The sequence below is a fragment of the Rhinatrema bivittatum genome, chromosome 13 (assembly GCF_901001135.1).
Source record: "Rhinatrema bivittatum chromosome 13, aRhiBiv1.1, whole genome shotgun sequence".
NCBI classification, from domain to species: domain Eukaryota; kingdom Metazoa; phylum Chordata; class Amphibia; order Gymnophiona; family Rhinatrematidae; genus Rhinatrema; species Rhinatrema bivittatum.
The window spans coordinates 39622701-39641496 of NC_042627.1; the positions used below are offsets into that span (position 1 = coordinate 39622701).

The 18796-nt window shown below is 44.2% G+C and overlaps 1 protein-coding gene across 1 annotated transcript in view; it reads left to right on the plus strand.

Annotated features, from left to right (window-relative positions):
- Positions 1-18796, plus strand: part of THSD4 (thrombospondin type 1 domain containing 4) — a 1544828-nt gene that overhangs the window by 447672 nt on the left and 1078360 nt on the right. The window contains 1 exon segment of the mRNA XM_029575745.1: positions 9305-9407. Within this exon segment, the coding sequence (XP_029431605.1) occupies positions 9305-9407 (103 nt within the window).

An 18796-nucleotide genomic window follows, 5' to 3' on the forward strand; every position in this document is an offset into this window, starting at 1 on the left:
ACGAGGGCTGAAGCAGACATCCAAGAGAGGCTGAAGCAAGACGTTGGAGACATCAGGGCAAGGGCTGAAGCGAGACATAGAAAAGATCCAGGCGAGCGGGAACTCCGATGCTGGGATACTGACATCCGAAGCCCCTTCGGCTGGCAGAAGCTCAAGAGCCCGTGGGACGAATCCCTCCTGTTGGCCACTCCAGGGCCCAACAGGACAGAAGGCTCAGGAACCAGACGAGGACGTAGGTCAAGGCAGAGACACGAAGACATCCGGGCAAGGGCTGAAGCAAGACACTGTAGACAAGGCTGGATGGAAACATGGCACTGTCCATCAGGGCGCCCTACTCAGCCAGCACAGCTAGACTGGTCACGGACCACCCCGTCCCAGACGCGCCCTACACAGCCCAGGAAGGCTGGTCGCGGACCACGCTGAGGAAAGGAGGGTGCGGGGAAGACCCAGGCGAACAGGAACTCCGATGCTGGGATACTGACATCCGAAGCCCTTACGGCTGGCAGGAACAGGAACAGACATCTAGGCAAGGTCAGAAACAGACATCGAGACAAGGTACCATCTAAGCAAGACAGACCACGGTAGACCTGGATCAGGCAAGGTTACAGACAACTGTAGAGCTTGATCCGCCGGCCTCTTGCAAGTGAACAGAAAGTCCTTAAATACTGGAGGTAGAAGGCAACTCCCTGGGAGGAGCTTACCAGGACCGCCCACCGCTGGTCCTATAACTGGGGTAGAGAGCTGTGGGCCAGCCCCTAGAGAAACGGGCGTGGCTGGAAACCAGGAAGTCCAAACACAGGCACGAAGCCACAGGAACAGCTAGGCCTCTCAGGCCCTGGAGCAAGTCCCGGACGGTGCGTAGGCGAGGCCCTGGCTTCAGAGCGGCCTCTGGAGGAAGGTAAGATGCCTCCTGTAGCGCAGCAACAGGGGGGATCGCAACACAGCATCCTGTTTCCAACAGAGGCCAAACCAGGCCACAAGAACCTGGCAATTACCCAAACACTAAGAAGATCCCATGCTACTGATGCAATTAATTGCAGTGGCTATTCCCTAAGTAAACTTGATTAATAGCCGTTAATGGGCTTCTCCTCCAAGAACTTATCCAAACCTTTTTTGAATCCAGCTACACTAACTGCACTAATCACATCCTCTGGCAACAAATTCCAGAGCATTATTGTGCGTTGAGTGAAAAAGAATTTTCTCCGATTAGTCTTAAATGTGCTACTTGCTAACTTCATTGAATGCCCCTAGTCCTCCTATTATTCGAAAGTGTAAATAACTGATTCACATCTACCCATTCTAGACCTCTCATGATTTTAGACATCTCTATCATATCCCCCCTCAGCCGTCTCTTCTCCAAGCTGAAGAGCCCTAATCTCTTCAGCCTTTCTTCATTGGGGAGAGCTGTTCCATCCCCTTTATCATTTTGGTTGCCCTTCTCTATCGCAACTATATGTTTTTTGAGATGCGGCGACCAGAATTGTACACAGTATTCAAGGTGCAGTCTCAATATGGAGCAGTATAGAGGCATTATGACATTTTCTGTTTTATTAACCATTCCCTTCCTAACATTCTGTTTGCTTTTCTGACTGCTGCATCACACTGAGCAGACGATTTTAAAGTATTATCCACTATGATGCCTAGATCTTTTTCCTGGGTGGTAGCTCCTAATATGGAACCTAACATCGTGTAACTACAGCAAGGGTTATTTTTCCTTGATCTAATTGATCTAATACTTCCAAGCCACCCCTAATCTCCATCTACACCATGGTCGACCTTATCTCCTATCGTTTACTTGTGTAAATTAATAACCTGTCCTTTCTCTTCCTCTAAGCCAAGTTCTTATCACCGTGTTATATGTAACTGCCTTTTCAGCACCATTGTTATTGTTATGTTTACTTTGCACCCCTGTTTTATGTGAACCAGCATGATGTGACTGCTGTCTCGAATGCCGGTATATAAAAATCTAAAATAAATAAATATGCAACACCTTACACCTGTCCACATTAAATTTCATCTGCCATTTGGATGCCCAATCTTCCAGTCTTGCAAGGTCCTCCTGTAATGCATCACAATCCGCTTGTAATTTAACTACTCTGAATAATTTTGTATGATCCGCAAATTTGATAACATCACTCATAGTATTCCTTTCCAGATCTTTTATATATATTGAAAAGCACCGGACAAAGTACAGATCCCTGATGCACTCCACTGTTTACCCTTTTCCACTGAGAAAATTGACCATTTAATCCTACTCTCTGTTTCCTGTCTTTTAACCAGTTTGTAATCCATGAAAGGACAATGCCTCCTATCCCATGACTTTTTAGTTTTCTTAGAAGCCTCTCATGAGGGACCTTGTCAAACGCCTTCTGAAAATCCAAATATACTACATCTACCGGTTCACCTTTATCCACATGTGAGGCCATGATTGGGAAGAACTAAACTTGGTTGGGATTGATTGAGGAAGGGGCTACTGACTAATGCTCTTCCTGGTTTGATGAAGACTGTGATTGCTAAAGCAGGAAATCAGCACTCTGAACACCTGTGGCATAAATCCAGGGTGGAGCAAGACGGGCTGAGTCATCTACAGGTCAATCCAGTAACGAGTGGTAGGAAGAGCTGCGTTAGTGCCCGGTGCACCCGCGTTTGCCGCATGCACAGTCCAGCTCACCTACCGCTCGATCCTGTATGTAAATAGCTTGCAAATGCAAGCTGCGTCTAAGAAGCGTCCGTGAAGTGTTAGGCCCGCGCAACCCATTTTACTGTATAGAGCGCTATACAGCGCCTATACAGTAACCTGGGTGCACGGGCCTAACGCTTCACGGACACGCTGGTATATGTCATTTGAAATGACATTTGAAATGACAGGTACCAGGAAGTGGACGGTTCTCCTCCGCTCACCTGCCCTGGCCGCGTCAATGGATGCTGGTCTCCGGGGCAGCCCCAGTCCTCTCCCCCACTCCTCCCGAAGCAACGAAAGCGGAAAAAAATCGAAAAATCGAAAAGCAAAAAAAAAAAGGCAACGAAGTGGACGGTCGGGATTGTTAGTCCTCTCTCCTCTCTTCCCAAAGCAAGGCTGCTTTACTTTACTGGATTGACCTGACACGCTTTGAAGCTTTCCTGTATTTTTTCTTCCCCTCCCTCCACTTTCTTCCAGCACTTTGCCTGTTTTCTTTTGGGGACTCTCGTTTTCACCACATCAATTCCCTGCTCCCCCCAGCAGCTAAGGCCTCCTCCCTCCTCACAGTCCCATGTGTAAAGCAACGACTAACTTTTTTTTTCACAGCCGCTCGAGATTGCCAGTCCTCTCTCCCCTCCTCCCGGAGCAAGGCGCGAAAAGCAGCCTTGCTTCGGGAGGAGGGGAGACAGGACTGGCAGTGTAAAGCAACGACTTACTTTTTCGCAGCCCTCCTCCGAAGACGGACATCGGCGGAGATGGACCGCAGCTCCCCTGCCTCCCGGAGGTGAAGATGGATGCCTGCACAGGCGAAAGCGGCCCCTGTGCGTGCAATTGGGCCACTCAAGACGTGACGTCACATTCCGTGACGCCAAACGTCATGACGTCACGCCTTGAGCGGCCCAATTGCACGCACAGGGGCCGCTTTCGCCCATGCAGGCATCCATCTTCGCCTCCGGGAGGCAGGGGAGCCGCTGTCCATCTTCGGAGGAGGGCTGCAAAAAAGTAAGTCGTTGCTTTACACTGCCAGTCCTGTCTCCCCTCCTCCCGAAGCAAGGCTGCTTTTCGCGCCTTGCTCTGGGAGGAGGGGAGAGAGGACTGGCAATCTCGAGCGGCTGCGAAAAAAAAAGTTAGTCGTTGCTTTACACATGGGACTGTGAGGAGGGAGGAGGCCTTAGCTGCTGAGGGGAGCAGGGAATTGATGTGGTGAAAACGAGAGTCCCCCAAAAGAAAACAGGCAAAGTGCTGGAAGAAAGTGGAGGAAGGGGAAGAAAAAATACGGGAAAGCTTCAAAGCGTGTCAGGTCAATCCAGTAAAGTAAAGCAGCCTTGCTTTGGGAGGAGGGGAGAGAGGACTGACAATCCCAACCATCCACTTCGTTGCTACTTTTTTTTTTTTTTTTTTCCGCTTTTGTTGCTTCGGGAGGAGGGGGGGGGGGAGAGGACTGGGGCTGCCCCGGAGACCAGCATCCATTGACACGGCCAGGGCAGGTGAGCGGGGGCTGGGGGAAAGTTTGCCACCTACCCTTACCCCTGCCTCTAACGCAGGGGTAAGGGTAGGCGGTAAGTTAGCAGGTTAAACACGCGGCAAAACGGCATGGTAAAAAAGCGATAGTCGGGGAGCGCGTTACTGGATGGTAGGGAATAGCTAATTCGATCGTTTACATTTAATATACATGCCGCGTGCGGAAGGGGTTACCCGGGGATTTAAGGACGCGGTAAGAGTAGGTTAAAGGGGATTGTGGATCGCAGGAAGGGCTAACGCGGCCGGAAAGTGAGTAGAAAGTGGTTTAGGAGCGGGGTAAACGCGGCCGCACTTTACTGTATTGACCTGACAGTTTGTAGAGATGCTTTTCTGCTGGATAAGTAATCTTTTGTTTTGCAGGCTAAAAAGAGAATGGTGGAATGACATGTGGCTGCTTTTCACCATAGGGAAAATCCTAGTATAACTATCCAATCAATTGTTTTCTAGCATTATCCCTTTCTTGGAATGTGATGCCTCTCATTGCTCTATAACTGATTCTGTTAAAAGTTGGAGATTATGGGTCCTATATAGTAAGCAGAAAAATCACTATAACTTGCAGAAATGGAGGCAAGATGGCGACACGAGTGAGGACGTGCTTAACCTGCTTCCAGTTTTTCCTTCCTGTTGCTTCTTCAATATGCCGCCTAAAAGAAAGGGGAAGGTTAAGATCTTTCCCCAGATCCTACATACCTTTTGGGTCAGGTCCCCTGAGCCACTGACAATCGGGGAAAATAATCCCCATAGTGATTTGGGATGGAGGAGTGCCTGCATTGCCTGGGGATGAAGCTTCTCTCAGCCCCCCCCCCCCCCAGACAGTGTCCAGCACTGGTTGAGAGAGAGAGGGTATGCTCCAAGGGTTTGCCAAGTCGCAGGCTGATGACACTGGTAATGCAGCTGCAGTGAGGGAGTCCCCTGAGAGTCTGGCATCAGCGCTCTAAGCTGTCTCATCACCTGTTGAAGCAGGAGAGAATTTGAACGATGCTTTGTGGTCTTATTTGCTGGTGACAGTTGTTGGAGGCACTGTGGTCATCTCGGATTCTTTCTCTGGTTTTTGAACTCTCATGGAGCAACTGGCTGTTGCTGGCAAGTCTCTCCGGATGCCAACCAAACTGGTTGGCATCTGGTGGCATCTGGTGGTCACCCTGGACTCCCTGTGGGAGTTAACAGCTAGTTTTGAGAGAGCCATTCAAACATGTACTGCAAAACTTGACATGCTAGCTGTTAAGCTAGAATCCTCTGTTAAGAAGCATGAGGAACTCATTGTGGAGGCACAAAATAAGATCTCTGGATGTGAGGCTGATGTTAAAAACATTCAATGTTTTAATGCCACTGTGGTCAAGGACAGAACTTCCATCTCCAGATGGATTGAGTCATTGAAGAATGAGTCTAGACATTTAAGTCTTCAGTTGGTTAATTTTCCTAAGATAATGGGTGAAATTCCTTATGTGATTCTTAAGAATCACTTCTTGGAAATTTTTCATCTTAAATCAGACCAATTTTTCCTTCTGTTAACAAGGTTCTTCAATTTACCTGGGTCTCATTCAACATCATCACAAGCTCAATCTGGTTACGTTTCTTATGAGTTTAATTTAACACATTTTTTGGAGAACTCTGAACCAGAGGTTATGGAACACACTGCTGTTCTTGTCTCATTTGTTGTGAAACAAGTCTTTGGTAGGGTCATGGAGTTATATTTTAGGAATTTGAATTCCCTTTTTTATGGCCAAGTAATAAGAGTATTTCCTGATATTGCAAAACAACCCCAGAAAGGAGGAGGGGGTTTCTCGCTTTGAGACAGGAGGCTATTGCCTGGGATTTTCCTTTAAATTATGCTACCCATATAAATGTGTAAGAATGGTAACAAATGCTTTGCCTTTTTTGTACCTGAACAATTGAGTTGTCTTTTTTTTGTTTATTCTAGAAAGTCTCTACTAGTGTCTGTTGCCCCCATTTGAGACCTTTGCTGAGTTATTAGTGAAGATGGCTTTCCATGTTTTGCCTTTCTCTTTTTGTATTGATATCCTGCCTCTTTCCATTGTTTAGAAAAGTTAGGGATCGATACTATTTGATTTGTTTTTGCTATTTACTTTTCATTTGATAATCCCTATATATTCTTAATGTGCAAAGTTGTATTTTTTGCTTTGTTTAATTGAAAAAAAATGTAATATAACTCGCAGAAATGGCTAATAGATGTTGTTTCCCCTTTAACATGCAGTATTTGCTGATATTTTTGTTATTGGTGATTTTAAAGCTCAACAAAAAAAGAGGTGCATTGCAAGTAAAAAATGAAATCAGCTGCATTGTATGCAAAACAGCTCATCACTTTGGTAATGAAGTAGTGCATCTTATAAAAATAAATCTTCACATCTGTGCTTCCACAAAAAAGCTAGCATTACCTCAAGAGCATCTGCATCTCCGGGATAATCTTCCAGGCTAAGGTACCTGACAGCTAGCAGGGCTGCTGTCTTAAAGGGACTGTGAGGCCCTGTAAGAGTGTACACACTCCCTCCCATATCCTGTGTACAAATTCCCTGATGACCTGTGGTGCCATGCCCCCCCCCCCTCACCCTTGTCCCATTCACACTCATAGATCCCAATTTAAAATCCTTGGCATTAAGGCTTTGTATGATCATTCTCCAGCATACCTTCGGGTCGATACTCTAAGGCCGCGGTAGAAACAATGCGGCAGTGTCAGGCGCACCCTCGTTCCCCGCACGCACAGTTCTCTTCACCTACCGCTCTATACTCTCTTCTAATTGCATGCAAATGCATGCCGCGGCTGCAAAGCCTTAGGCAAGCGTTAGGCCCGCTCAACCCATTTTACTGTATAGAGCGCCTATACAGTATCCTGGGTTCGCGGGCCTAACTCTTCACGGCTGCGCTGGTATCTGTCATTTCAAATGACATTTGAAATGACAGGTACCAGGAAGTGGACAGTTATGTTCCCCGATGCTCGGCAAACTATCCCTCAGCCCCCGCTCACCTGCCCTGGCCCCGTCCGGTCTCCGGTGCAGCCCCAGTCCTGTCTCCTCCTCTCGAAGTAAAAAAAACAAAACAAAACTGAAAAAGTAGCAAGGCTCGGGCCTGCTACGATAATCCCTTCTCCCTTCTCCTCTCCTCCCGATTTCGGCACTCAAGGCGGCCGGGTGGGCGTGCATTCATCCAGGCAGAGGGAGCCGGCGGCGAAAGCGGCCTCCGGCTCCCTCTGCCTGGATGAATGCACAGCCCCCGCCGGCAGCGAATGAATGCCCGTGCGATTTCGGCGCTCAAGGCGTGACGTCACGTCATGTGACTGCCTTGAGCGCCGAAATCGCACGGGCATTCATTCGCTGCCGCGGGGGCCGCTGGATGAATGCACGGCCCCCGCCGGCAGTGAATGAATGCCCGTGCGATTTCGGTGCTCATGCCTTGAGCGCCGAAATCGCACGGGCATTCATTCACTGCCGGCGGCGGCCGTGCATTCATCCAGGCAGAGGAAGCCGGGAGGAGAGGAGAAGGGAGAAGGGACTACCGTAGCAGGCCCGAGCCTTGCTACTTTTTGGGTTTTTTTTTTTTTTTTTGCTTCGGGAGGAGGGGACAGGACTGGGTCTGCACCGGAGACCGGATGGAGCCAGGGCAGGTAAGCAATGTTTTTACACTTTTTTTTCACCATTTTTTACACTTTATTCCCGTTTTAATTTTCGAACACCACACTAACACCAAGTAGAGGGTAGCAGTAAACTAACAGGTTAAGGACGCGGCAAAATAGCGGGTTACAAAGGAGATAATCTGAGCGCGCATCACAGTATCGGAGGGGAATAGCTAATTCCTTCATTATAAAGCTAATTCGTTCATTTACATATCATATACATGCTGCGTGCGGAAAGGGTTATGTGTCTGTTTTAAGAAGCGCTAAGGACGCGTGAAACTGGAGACTGTATCGCTGAATCGCCTTACGCGTCCGAATTGTGCGCTCCCAGCACGTTACAGACGGGAAATCTTCAACCGCACGTTACAGTATCGACCTGCTTGTGGGGAAACTTTCAAGGTCTATTCCTTGCTGTCAATGAGAGGTCAGAAAATGATTTTTTTAATTTACTCTTTGTGCATCCTTGTAGCAAATAGAGGCTGGTTAAAACCAAAGCCCAGCCTTGGATGTGTGCTGTTCCGGTCCTATGGCACTCTAAAACAGCAAAGACTGGGTAAACTTTATGTGAAATTCAGAGGACTTTGGAAAGTTTTATTCTATTCTAAGTACATAGGAAGACTTTACAGGGTTTGAAGCCTTATTTATGCGGTTTGGCATTTTAGGGCTGAGATTTTCTCAACTGCAAACATTTTTTAGATATTCTTGTCAGTGCATTTATTTAGTTTTTGGCAATTGTTTTGTTTGTATTCGATTCTCTGTGCTCTCCTTCTGTACATTGCCTGGAGTAGGGGACAGGCAATTATAAAATGGTAATAAATGATAAGAGTACCACTGCAAGCAATATTAAGAGTCTAAGAGAAAAAATTGTAGTAAAAATAGTAATAAAATATCCAATAAATGGTGTTATCGCCAGTTTTCCAAGCATAGCTGCACCTCAGATGTTACTTTCATCTGCTTGGGAGCCCCACTTCTCTCTTGAGAGTATAACCTGGCAAAGCATTCCTCCTGAAAAGCAGTTTTTGTATAATGAATTGTGGCAGTTTTTGCCAGCTCATAAATATTCATAAAAGTCAGGTGGATTTGCCTGAATATCAACATTTAGATTACCTCTTGAGTTCTGGCAAACTAAATTGCTCAGATATCAGGGGAGAATGACAAACTTTAATAATGCAGAAACATTGAACTTTCACCAGGTTTCACACAACCTAAGTACAAATGGTTCAGAATCCCCTGGGCTACAATGTGGAGAACATATGCAAATGCATTTTTAAACTTGGACTTTGTCTACAAAGGTAAATGTGAAGCGATAAACTTGTTCAGAAGCTCTGTTTAATTTGCGTTTTTTTTTGTTTAATGACATTGGATTTGACCATTTCTTTTTAGGATCATCTGTGATGACTTAATATTATATATGCTAAACGTATTCATGCTACAGTTATTCTGCACTGTAATATTCTTCATGTTTGCTTGAACAGGTATGTCCTGAGAATGCTAGAGCTGCAAGGGAAGCACAGTGTGCCTCATTCAACAACAAACCTTTTATGGGGCGCTTCTATGAATGGGAACCTTTTGTAGAGGGTAAGATATCTCTCTTCTCTACTTTTGGTTGTTTTTTTTTTGTTTTTGTTCATTTCCTTTGCTTTTGTTTTATATGCTTGTTTTCCCATTTCCAATTGAAAACAAATCCCCAGGGATAACATCACTTCTAAATATTTTTTAAATGAGAGTTTGAAAAAAACCCACCAATTAATGTTCAAATATCCCTTTTTATGACAATAGATATTTGGAGAACATCTGATTATATTCAGTTACCATTCACTGGCATAAAGTGCACAGTTTTTAAAAATGCAAACACCAAATAAATGCACCCCATATTGATCCCACAGATACTGAGAAAAACGCTTTGGAAGCTTTCTCAAATATTCTCATTAGCAATGCATACATTCTAACTAAATTGAAATATCTGATAGTGAAAAGCATCGGACAACAGTGCAGAAAAGTGAAAAGGCGACAATGTGCCCCTTAGGACATTGCACTGACAAATCATAAAAACAAATCCATGGCCATTTTTAAATGTTCAAACTGTTTGTTAAAGAAAATGATAATACAAAGATCAATATCTAGCATGCAGTGACTATTACACATACCACATACGATACTGAACAACATATACATTTTGATTCATTTTCCCTCCTTAATATCAACAGATATCCCATACACCATGAATAAGAACAGTATCCATCCATCACATCACATTCGATAAGAGGTTACAAGATCATTTAACACTGTACTGCAGATCTATTTTTTTGAAAATAATTTTTTTTCAATTATCTCTTTATTAAATCTTTTGAAATATTACAAACATAAATCATATTTTCCAACATATAGGCGTTCTTAATAAGAAATAACATAATATTCCTTCCAAATAATATCCTAAAAATAATATAATCTCAAACGTTTCTTATTAAGAACTAATAATGATGAGGGCTCAAATTATCCAAATACATTTTCATAATAAATCACTTTGAGAAGGGACACTAATTTTTCTCTTTCTCTAGTGCCATTTCTGTTGGTATAACCTGGCTTTCTATTGGGCTCAATTTATCCTTTAGGAAATTATCCAAATGAAGTTGCTCAGTAAAAATAAACTTTTTACCCTGGTAGTTAATAAAACATTTCGCTTGGCAATAGTGATCATAATATGATCAAATTTGATTTAATGACTGGAAGAGGAACAGTGTGCAAATCCAAGGCTCTCGTGCTAAACTTTCAAAAGGGAAACTTTTGATAAAATGAGAAAATTGTTAGAAAAAAACTGAAAGGAGCAGCTACAAAAGTAAAAAATGTCCAAGAGGCGTGGTCATTGTTAAAAAATACCATTCTAGAAGCACAGTCTAGATGTATTCCACACATTAAGAAAGGTGGAAAGAAGGCAAAACGATTACTGGCATGGTTAAAAGGGGAGGTGAAAGAAGCTATTTTAGCCAAAAGATCTTCATTCAAAAATTGGAAGAAGGAACCAACAGAAGAAAATAGGATAAAGCATAAACGTTGGCAAGTTAAATGTAAGACATTGATAAGACAGGCTAAGAGAGAATTTGAAAAGAAGTTGGCTGTAGAGGCAAAAACTCACAGTAAAAACTTTTAAAAATATATCCGAAGCAGAAAGCCTGTGAGGGAGTCAGTTGGACCGTTAGATGATCGAGGGGTTAAGGGGCACTTAGAGAAGATAAGGCCATCACGGAAAGATTAAATGATTTCTTTGCTTCGGTGTTTACTGAAGAGGATGTTGGGGAGGTACCCGTAATGGAGAAGGTTTTCATGGGTAATGATTCAGATGGACTGAATCAAATCATAGTGAACCTAGAAGATGTGGTAGACCTGTTTGACAAACTGAAGAGTAGTAAATCACCTGGTCCGGATGGTATACACCCCAGAGTTCTGAAGGAACTAAAAAATGAAATTTCAGACCTATTAGTAAAAATTTGTAACCTATCATTAAAATCATCCATTGTACCTGAAGACTGGAGGATAGCAAATGTAACCCCAATATTTAAAAAGGGCTCCAGGGGCAATCCGAGAAACTACAGACCAGTTAGCCTGACTTCAGTGCCAGGAAAAATAGTGGAAAGTGTTCTAAACATCAAAATCACAGAACATATAGAAAGACATGGTTTAATGGAACAAAGTCAGCATGGCTTTACCCAAGGCAAGTCTTGCCTCACAAATCTGCTTCACTTTTTTGAAGGAGTTAATAAACATGTGGATAAAGGTGAACCGGTAGATGTAGTATACTTGGATTTTCAGAAGGCATTTGACAATGTTACTCATGAGAGGCTTCTAGGAAAAGTAAAAAGTCCTGGGATAGGTGGCGATGTCCTTTCATGGATTGCAAACTGGCTAAAAGACAGGAAACAAAGAGTAGGATTAAATGGACAATTTTCTCAGTGGAAGGGAATGGACAGTGGAGTGCCTCAGGGATCTGTATTGGGACCCTTACTTTTCAATATATTTATAAATGATCTGGAAAGAAATACGATGAGTGAGATAATCAAATTTGCAGATGATACAAAATTGTTCAGAGTAGTTAAATCACAAGCAGATTGTGATACATTGCAGGAAGAACTTGTGAGACTGGAAAATTGGGCATCCAAATGGCAGATGAAATTTAATGTGGATAAGTGCAAGGTGATGCATATAGGGAAAAATAACCCATGCTATAAGTATACAATGTTGGGTTCCATATTAGGTGCTACAACCCAAGAAAGAGATCTAGGCATCATAGTGGATAACACATTGAAATCGTCGGTTCAGTGTGCTGCGACAGTCAAAAAAGCAAACAGAATGCTGGGAATTATTAGAAAGGGAATGGTGAATAAAACGGAAAATGTCATAATGCCTCTGTATCGCTCCATGGTGAGACCGCACCTTGAATACTGTGTACAATTATGTTCGCCGCATCTCAAAAAAGATATAATTGCGATGGAGAAGGTACAGAGAAGGGCTACCAAAACGATAAGGGGAATGGAACAGCTCCCCTATGAGGAAAGACTAAAGAGGTTAGGACTTTTCAGCTTGGAGAAGAGACGGCTGAGGGGGGGATATGATAGAGATGTTTAAAATTATGAGAGGTCTAGAACGGGTAGATGTGAATTGGTTATTTACTCTTTCGGATATTAGAAAGACTAGGGGGCACTCCATGAAGTTAGTATGGGGCACATTTAAAACTAATCGGAGAAAGTTCTTTTTTACTCAACGCACAATTAAACTCTGGAATTTGTTGCCAGAGGATGTGGTTAGTGCAGTTAGTATAGCGGTGTTTAAAAAAGGATTGGATAAGTTCTTGGAGGAGAAGTCCATTACCTGCTATTAAGTTTACTTATAGAATAGCCACTGCCATTAGCAATGGTAACATGGCATAGACTTAGTTTCTGGGTACTTGCCAGGTTCTTATGGCCCGGATTGGCCACTGTTGGAAACAGGATGCTGGGCTTGATGGGCCCTTGGTCTGACCCAGTATGGCATTTTCTTATGTTCTTATGATACTTCAAATAAAATGTTGCACCAATTTCCAGAGTCCTATTTTTTTAAGTGCCAGACATTGTCTCCTACGAACCTGCGTAGGTCTTGAGACATCTGGAAAAATAAACACCCTTTGGCCACAAAATTTGAGATCATTATTCCTAAAGAACTTCTCCAATAATAAATCTTTCTCTCTCTAAGTTAAAGAATACAAAAAGTGTTGTCCTATTATTTATAATGTCTGTTGATTCTTCTAAGAAAGTTGATATGCCAATAGAGTTTTCCTCAACTAGACCTGTACCTTTATTAGATCGTGATGTAAAATAATATATTTTAGAAATAGATGGTATACACTGGGCAACAAATTTTCACAAAAGTCATGTTACGGAAATGAAATTAGTCAGTTCTTATAAATTTCCATGTGCTAAACATGAATGTGACTGTGAAAATGCAAAATTGGCTCTAGATGTTTTGTAATATGCAATAATATAATTACATCTTGAATTGTATGCCAATAGTGGGAGACCTACGGTTAATACCGTTTGAAAAATGAAGTCATAGACTACGTCTTGGATTTCTTTGCTTGTCTCTTGTACACCTGTTCGGGAGCATCTCTGCGGAGTGTCCAGCAGTAGTCAGCCAGCTTGAATATTTCAAATGCTCACCCTTTCTGACTGGGCTTCATATAGTACACTGCTGACGTCAGCTTACTCAGCAGCAGTATGGCAGTAAAACTGCATTGCATCAGAAAATGATATAATAAAGTCTGGATGATGTGTGCATGATGGTATTATGCAATATTACATCATTCTAGGCTTATTTATTTATTTATTTATTTTTATTTAGCAGTTTTATATACCGAAATTCTTGTAGGGGGTACAAATCAGTTCGGTTTACATTGAACAAAAACAGTGCTTCAAAAGTGCAAGCAATTACAATGAACATTAACAGAATTTCAAAAAAGAACAATTGAGAACAATTACAGAGAACTCTGGATTCCAAACAGAATAATATATTATTAACCAATGAACAAGCAGATGACATTTAAAACTTTTTAAAATTTATAATGAAACAGTGTTTCGAAGAGGAAAATATAATACGCACGTGATAGCTGAGGCTAAGATCTTGAACTACGAAGCAGAAGAAGAAGGGGTTGATACAAAAATGGAATGCACAAAACTATTGTCATGGAGCAAAAGGCAAATAAGGGTGTCACTGTACAAAATAATTCAAGGCTAGAAGGTTAGATGAATGAACCTTAGAGAACAAGTGGAGGAGCCAAAACTGGATTTAGGATGTTGATACAGTCCTACTGGATAAATTTACACGACTAAACATAGAAAGTGAACTATATTAAATATCTTCAAAACGAGAGCCAATAAAAACTTTTCATGGTCATATTCATGTTCAGCACATCAAGATACTACAGAGTAGGACCTTTTTAGGTCAGTAACACTTTCATTGTTGCCCAGTGATATCTTTATCATTAACATCCAAAAAGGAAATAGACTATTTTTGAACTTGAAGTGCCACTCATCAGGAGTATATCTGCAAGCTTTGTCAAATTTGTAATTTTTAAATTTTTTTGTTGGATTGTTGCTGCATCATCCAGCCTGACAGCATGCCCACCTGACATTCAAAAGGAGGCCGCCCGGTCACAGTCTTTTTTTTTTATATGAAACTACTGTTCTTTCTTTGGATATGTGGTCATGGTAATAAATATAAATGTTTCTATTTCTTCAACACTCTCAATGATCAAACTCAGCTCGACAACTGGCCGATGTTTCTCAGAAAACTGCTTCATCAGGAGCTGTAGGTATTAAAGGTCCATTTTTCAATATAAATATATCACACGGCTCCATTCATATTCATTCAAGTTCCTTCCAACAGGACAACCATCATCTCAAAGTGTTCAGACAGTTCTCTCGCTTCTCCTCCCACTCCTTGGCGGTCTTTTTGATGGTATTCAGCTGAGGTCTCAATCACACAGTCTCTTACCAGGACGGCTTAATATCCCTTTCTCATCCACAGCCAGCCCCCTGAAAATTTATTCAGCAAGACATACCACTGCTGTGAACAGGATACAATGTACAATCCAGTACTTGAAAAACAATCAGAATCCATTCTCATATATAAACACAAGAAATAAATTTACAGCCATAGTTGTAAAGAGACTTACACTGCATATCGCAGTGTAAGTCTCTTTACAACCGTGCAGCTCCCCACGTGTCTTTGCTGATTTTAAATATGTATGGTATTATGGTAACCATGGGCATCCCCTTCCATCCTTTCAACATTATCTCCCATGCTCTACTACTATGCCACCTCCTGACTCAAGGCCCTTCTGCTTCCCTGAACACCCACAATCCAACACCATATATACCTACCTACTTAACATGCACATATACCACACCTATCACTACTCCCCAAAATCCAATACAAACCATCTGGATCTTAACCAGCAACACTTTTTATGCAGACTCCTCCTTGCTTGTAATTTTTGGGACTTTGTTATCAGTTCATTGTAGAAAAGACAGTTCAGTTATGGTTCCTACAGTTTGCCCAAGGAATTGGCTATATTGGGGAGGGATCCTCTGGCAATAGCACCATTACATTTCTGGAAAATTAATTGATCTAAGCCAAGAAAAGTATGTGGAAAACATGACACTTACGGTAGGAAGATAGACTTATGTGCATACAAGTGTGTAAAGCACAGTGGTGGACTTCATTGTGATGAAGGCTGTAATCCAGAAACTGGAAAGGCCTGCTGGTTTCTAGTGATTATTTGTCAGGTAATGCACAGAACTGAGGCGCATATTCTGCCCTTATTGCTGGATTCAAAATTCATATTGTGTTCTAAAGGGGGGAAAATGTTTTCTTAACTATTCTGTGCAACCCTTTAACAGACAAGCGGGCCGATACAGCAAAGCGCGGCCATGGTTACCCTGTTTCTAACCCGCTTTGGACGCATAATTTGGACGCGTAAGGCGAACCCGCGGTTCAGTATCCAGTTTTACGAGTCCTTACTGCTTGCTGAAATGGATGTGTATCTGTCTCCGCCCGCTGCATGTATATGATATGTTAATGATCGATTTAGCTATTCCCTCCGATACAGTAACGTGCACCCAGATTATCACCTTTTTAACCAGCTTATTTGCCGTGTCTTTAACCTGCATATTTACCGCCTACCCTGACCCTGGCGTTAGTGTGGTGTTCAGTCAGCTTCCCACTGCCTTGAGCGCCCGGCTGTACTTCCAAGCCGCGACCTCTGATGTCCGGCAACCCCTGCGTGCTGAGCCAGCATTTCCAGCCGCAGCTCCAGGGGCTCCCTGAGCGCATAACTGGAGCTGCTGCTGTCCTCGCCCCGCGCCTCCCTGCTGGGCTCCGGGTTGCCAGAGGAACCTGTCCCGCCCAACCTCGGGACACGTGCCGGCACAAGTCACCGCCCCGGCCGGAGCAGCCGCCGCCGCCGCCCCCCATCCCGACCGAGGATCGGCCTCGCTGCATAAGTTCTAGCTCCCCTACCAGGTGACTCCGTGCAGGGAGAGCGGACCCACCCAGACTTCATGGACCTTCCCACTACCTTGGACGTCCGGCTTGGACGTCCAGCCGGGCGCTCAAGGCAGCGGGAAGGCCCATGAATGGACGCCACAACCTGAGCGCCCGGCTGGACGTCCAAGCCGGACGTCACGGCTTGGACGTCCAGCAGGGCTCCGGGTTGCCGGAGGAGCCCGTCCCACCCGACTTCGGGGATGCATGCTGGCACAAGTCGCCACCCCGGCCGGTGCAGCCGCCGCCGCCCCTCATCCCGACCGAGGATCGGCCATGCTGCACAAGTTCCAGCTCACCTACCAGGTGACTCCATGCAAGGAGAGCGGATCCAGCCAGGTGGAGACGAATTTGGAAGCCTTGGCCCTGGAACTGGAGAAGGAGCTGAAGCTGCACATGAAGAGTATTTCGGTGAGTAACTAGTGTGTGGTACTTGCTTCAGTGCGGACAAACGTTCATGGACCTTCCCGCTGCCTTGAGCGCGCGGCTGGACATCCAAGTCGTGACCTCGGACGTCCAGCTTGGATGTCCAGCCGGGCGCTCAAGGCAGCGGGGTCTGTAGGAAAGAACCATCCACTTACCTGGTGGAATGACATTTCAAGTGACATTTGAAATGACAGGTACCAGCGCACCCTGGATACTGTATAGGCGCTGTATGCCGTTGTATACAGTAAGATGGATTGTGCACGCCTATCGCTTCATTGACGCGCTTTGGACTCCACTTGGATTTGCATCTAATTTGAATACTGAATCGAGCGGTATGTGAACCAAAATATGCGCGCGGCAAACGAGGGTGCGCCCGGCACTGCCGCACTCTTTCTTATGCGTCCTTACTGTATCGGCCCGCAGGTGAGACTGCTGGTGTGTGCATGGATAAAAATGTTTTGTGTGTTAGATTTTGTTCTTTTTATTTAATATTGTTTCATAGCTTTGGTGTAGCACACAATAAAACTATCAAGTGTGCTAAAGCGAAATGAAAGGTTTGTATTTCGTGTCCTTTTGGATGTTTCCAAATCATGTTAAAATAACACATTTCTAATAAGAAGAGGTGTGGCTATACTAGGACCTGCATCTGAGTCCTATGAAGGCACCTTCTGTTTGTGATTGAAACATTTCCTTCTCATTCAATTGCCACTTAGTGACTTATCCAGCTAAGTTTTTAGCCGGATAACTCGGGGCGGAGAATGGGAAGATTGAAGATTAGTCAAGTTAGCCGGATAGCTTATCCAGCCAACTCTGCTCAGGGCTGTCCTAAAGTTAGCCGGATATACTTATCCATCTAACTTTAAGATAGCTTGGTATATTCAGCGACATGCAGTGTCTATGAATATCCCATCTTGGTATATTCAGCGACATGCTATTTGTGCTTTATAATGTGGTTTTCCATCCAATTTTTAAGAAGCTTTCAAGGCATTGAAGGTCTGTCTCTACATATCACTTCAGGCACTGAGGGAGGGGCAGAGCGAACAGTGAAGAGGAGGCTGGCACAGACTTCCTATGGGGTAAAGCAGAAGTAGCAAGACATCAATGCTTCAAAGCACTGGGAGAAGGGAAGGGTAGCAGTGGCATCAACTCCCCGAGGCATTGAGGGCAAAATGTGTGGGCACTGGTGTTCAGTGGGGGAGAACTTGCAAAGGTTTGGGCATTGGTGTGCAGTGGGTGGGAACCCCCCACCCCCAAAAAATGTGAAATTTGCCTCGTGCTTGGTTCACTTAATACTCGCAGGGGAATTTGGTGGGACAGGAAGGCTTATCTTAATGAAGACCAACTGGCAATCCATGGTGACTTGCTGCTGTGTCGGGGGTTGAGGCATCACTTGGGGAAGGGGCCAAGGGGTCAGATTGGGAGATTGACTTCCTCTTTCCTGTGCCTTTTTCTGCTGCTGCTGCTTTGGAGGGAGAGGGTCCTCAGAGTGCCAGCTTTGGCCTGGATTCACCATTATTTTGCAGAATGGAGGAATCCTGCGCAAAGGGGGGGGGGGGGAACGGGCCTGCGAAAGCCCACAGCCTTTGCACCACTGTGGTGCGTCAGCTGCTGGCTTTCACACTGAATAGCGACACCATAAAAGGTGTAGTTCGGCGCGCTGCTGCCAATGATAATGTTAGTAACATTATCGCCGGCAGTGAAAACACCGCAGATTCCTCCCTTCCCCCTAATTTGCATCATATCGCATGTGAAAAGGCCTTATCGTGTGCATTAGGGCACTAACGCATGTGATAAGGGTTTAGAAAATAACCCCCTTTGCTTGCTGATTGCTCCTGGCTCATTCCCACTCCCCCCTTGATGACTCAGCTAAAACTGTAGGAAAAAAAAGTTCAAACGGCTTTGGAAGGAAACTGATGATCTGTCATTTTATGTATCTTTTCAGATGGTAAATGAGACACACAAAAAAATCA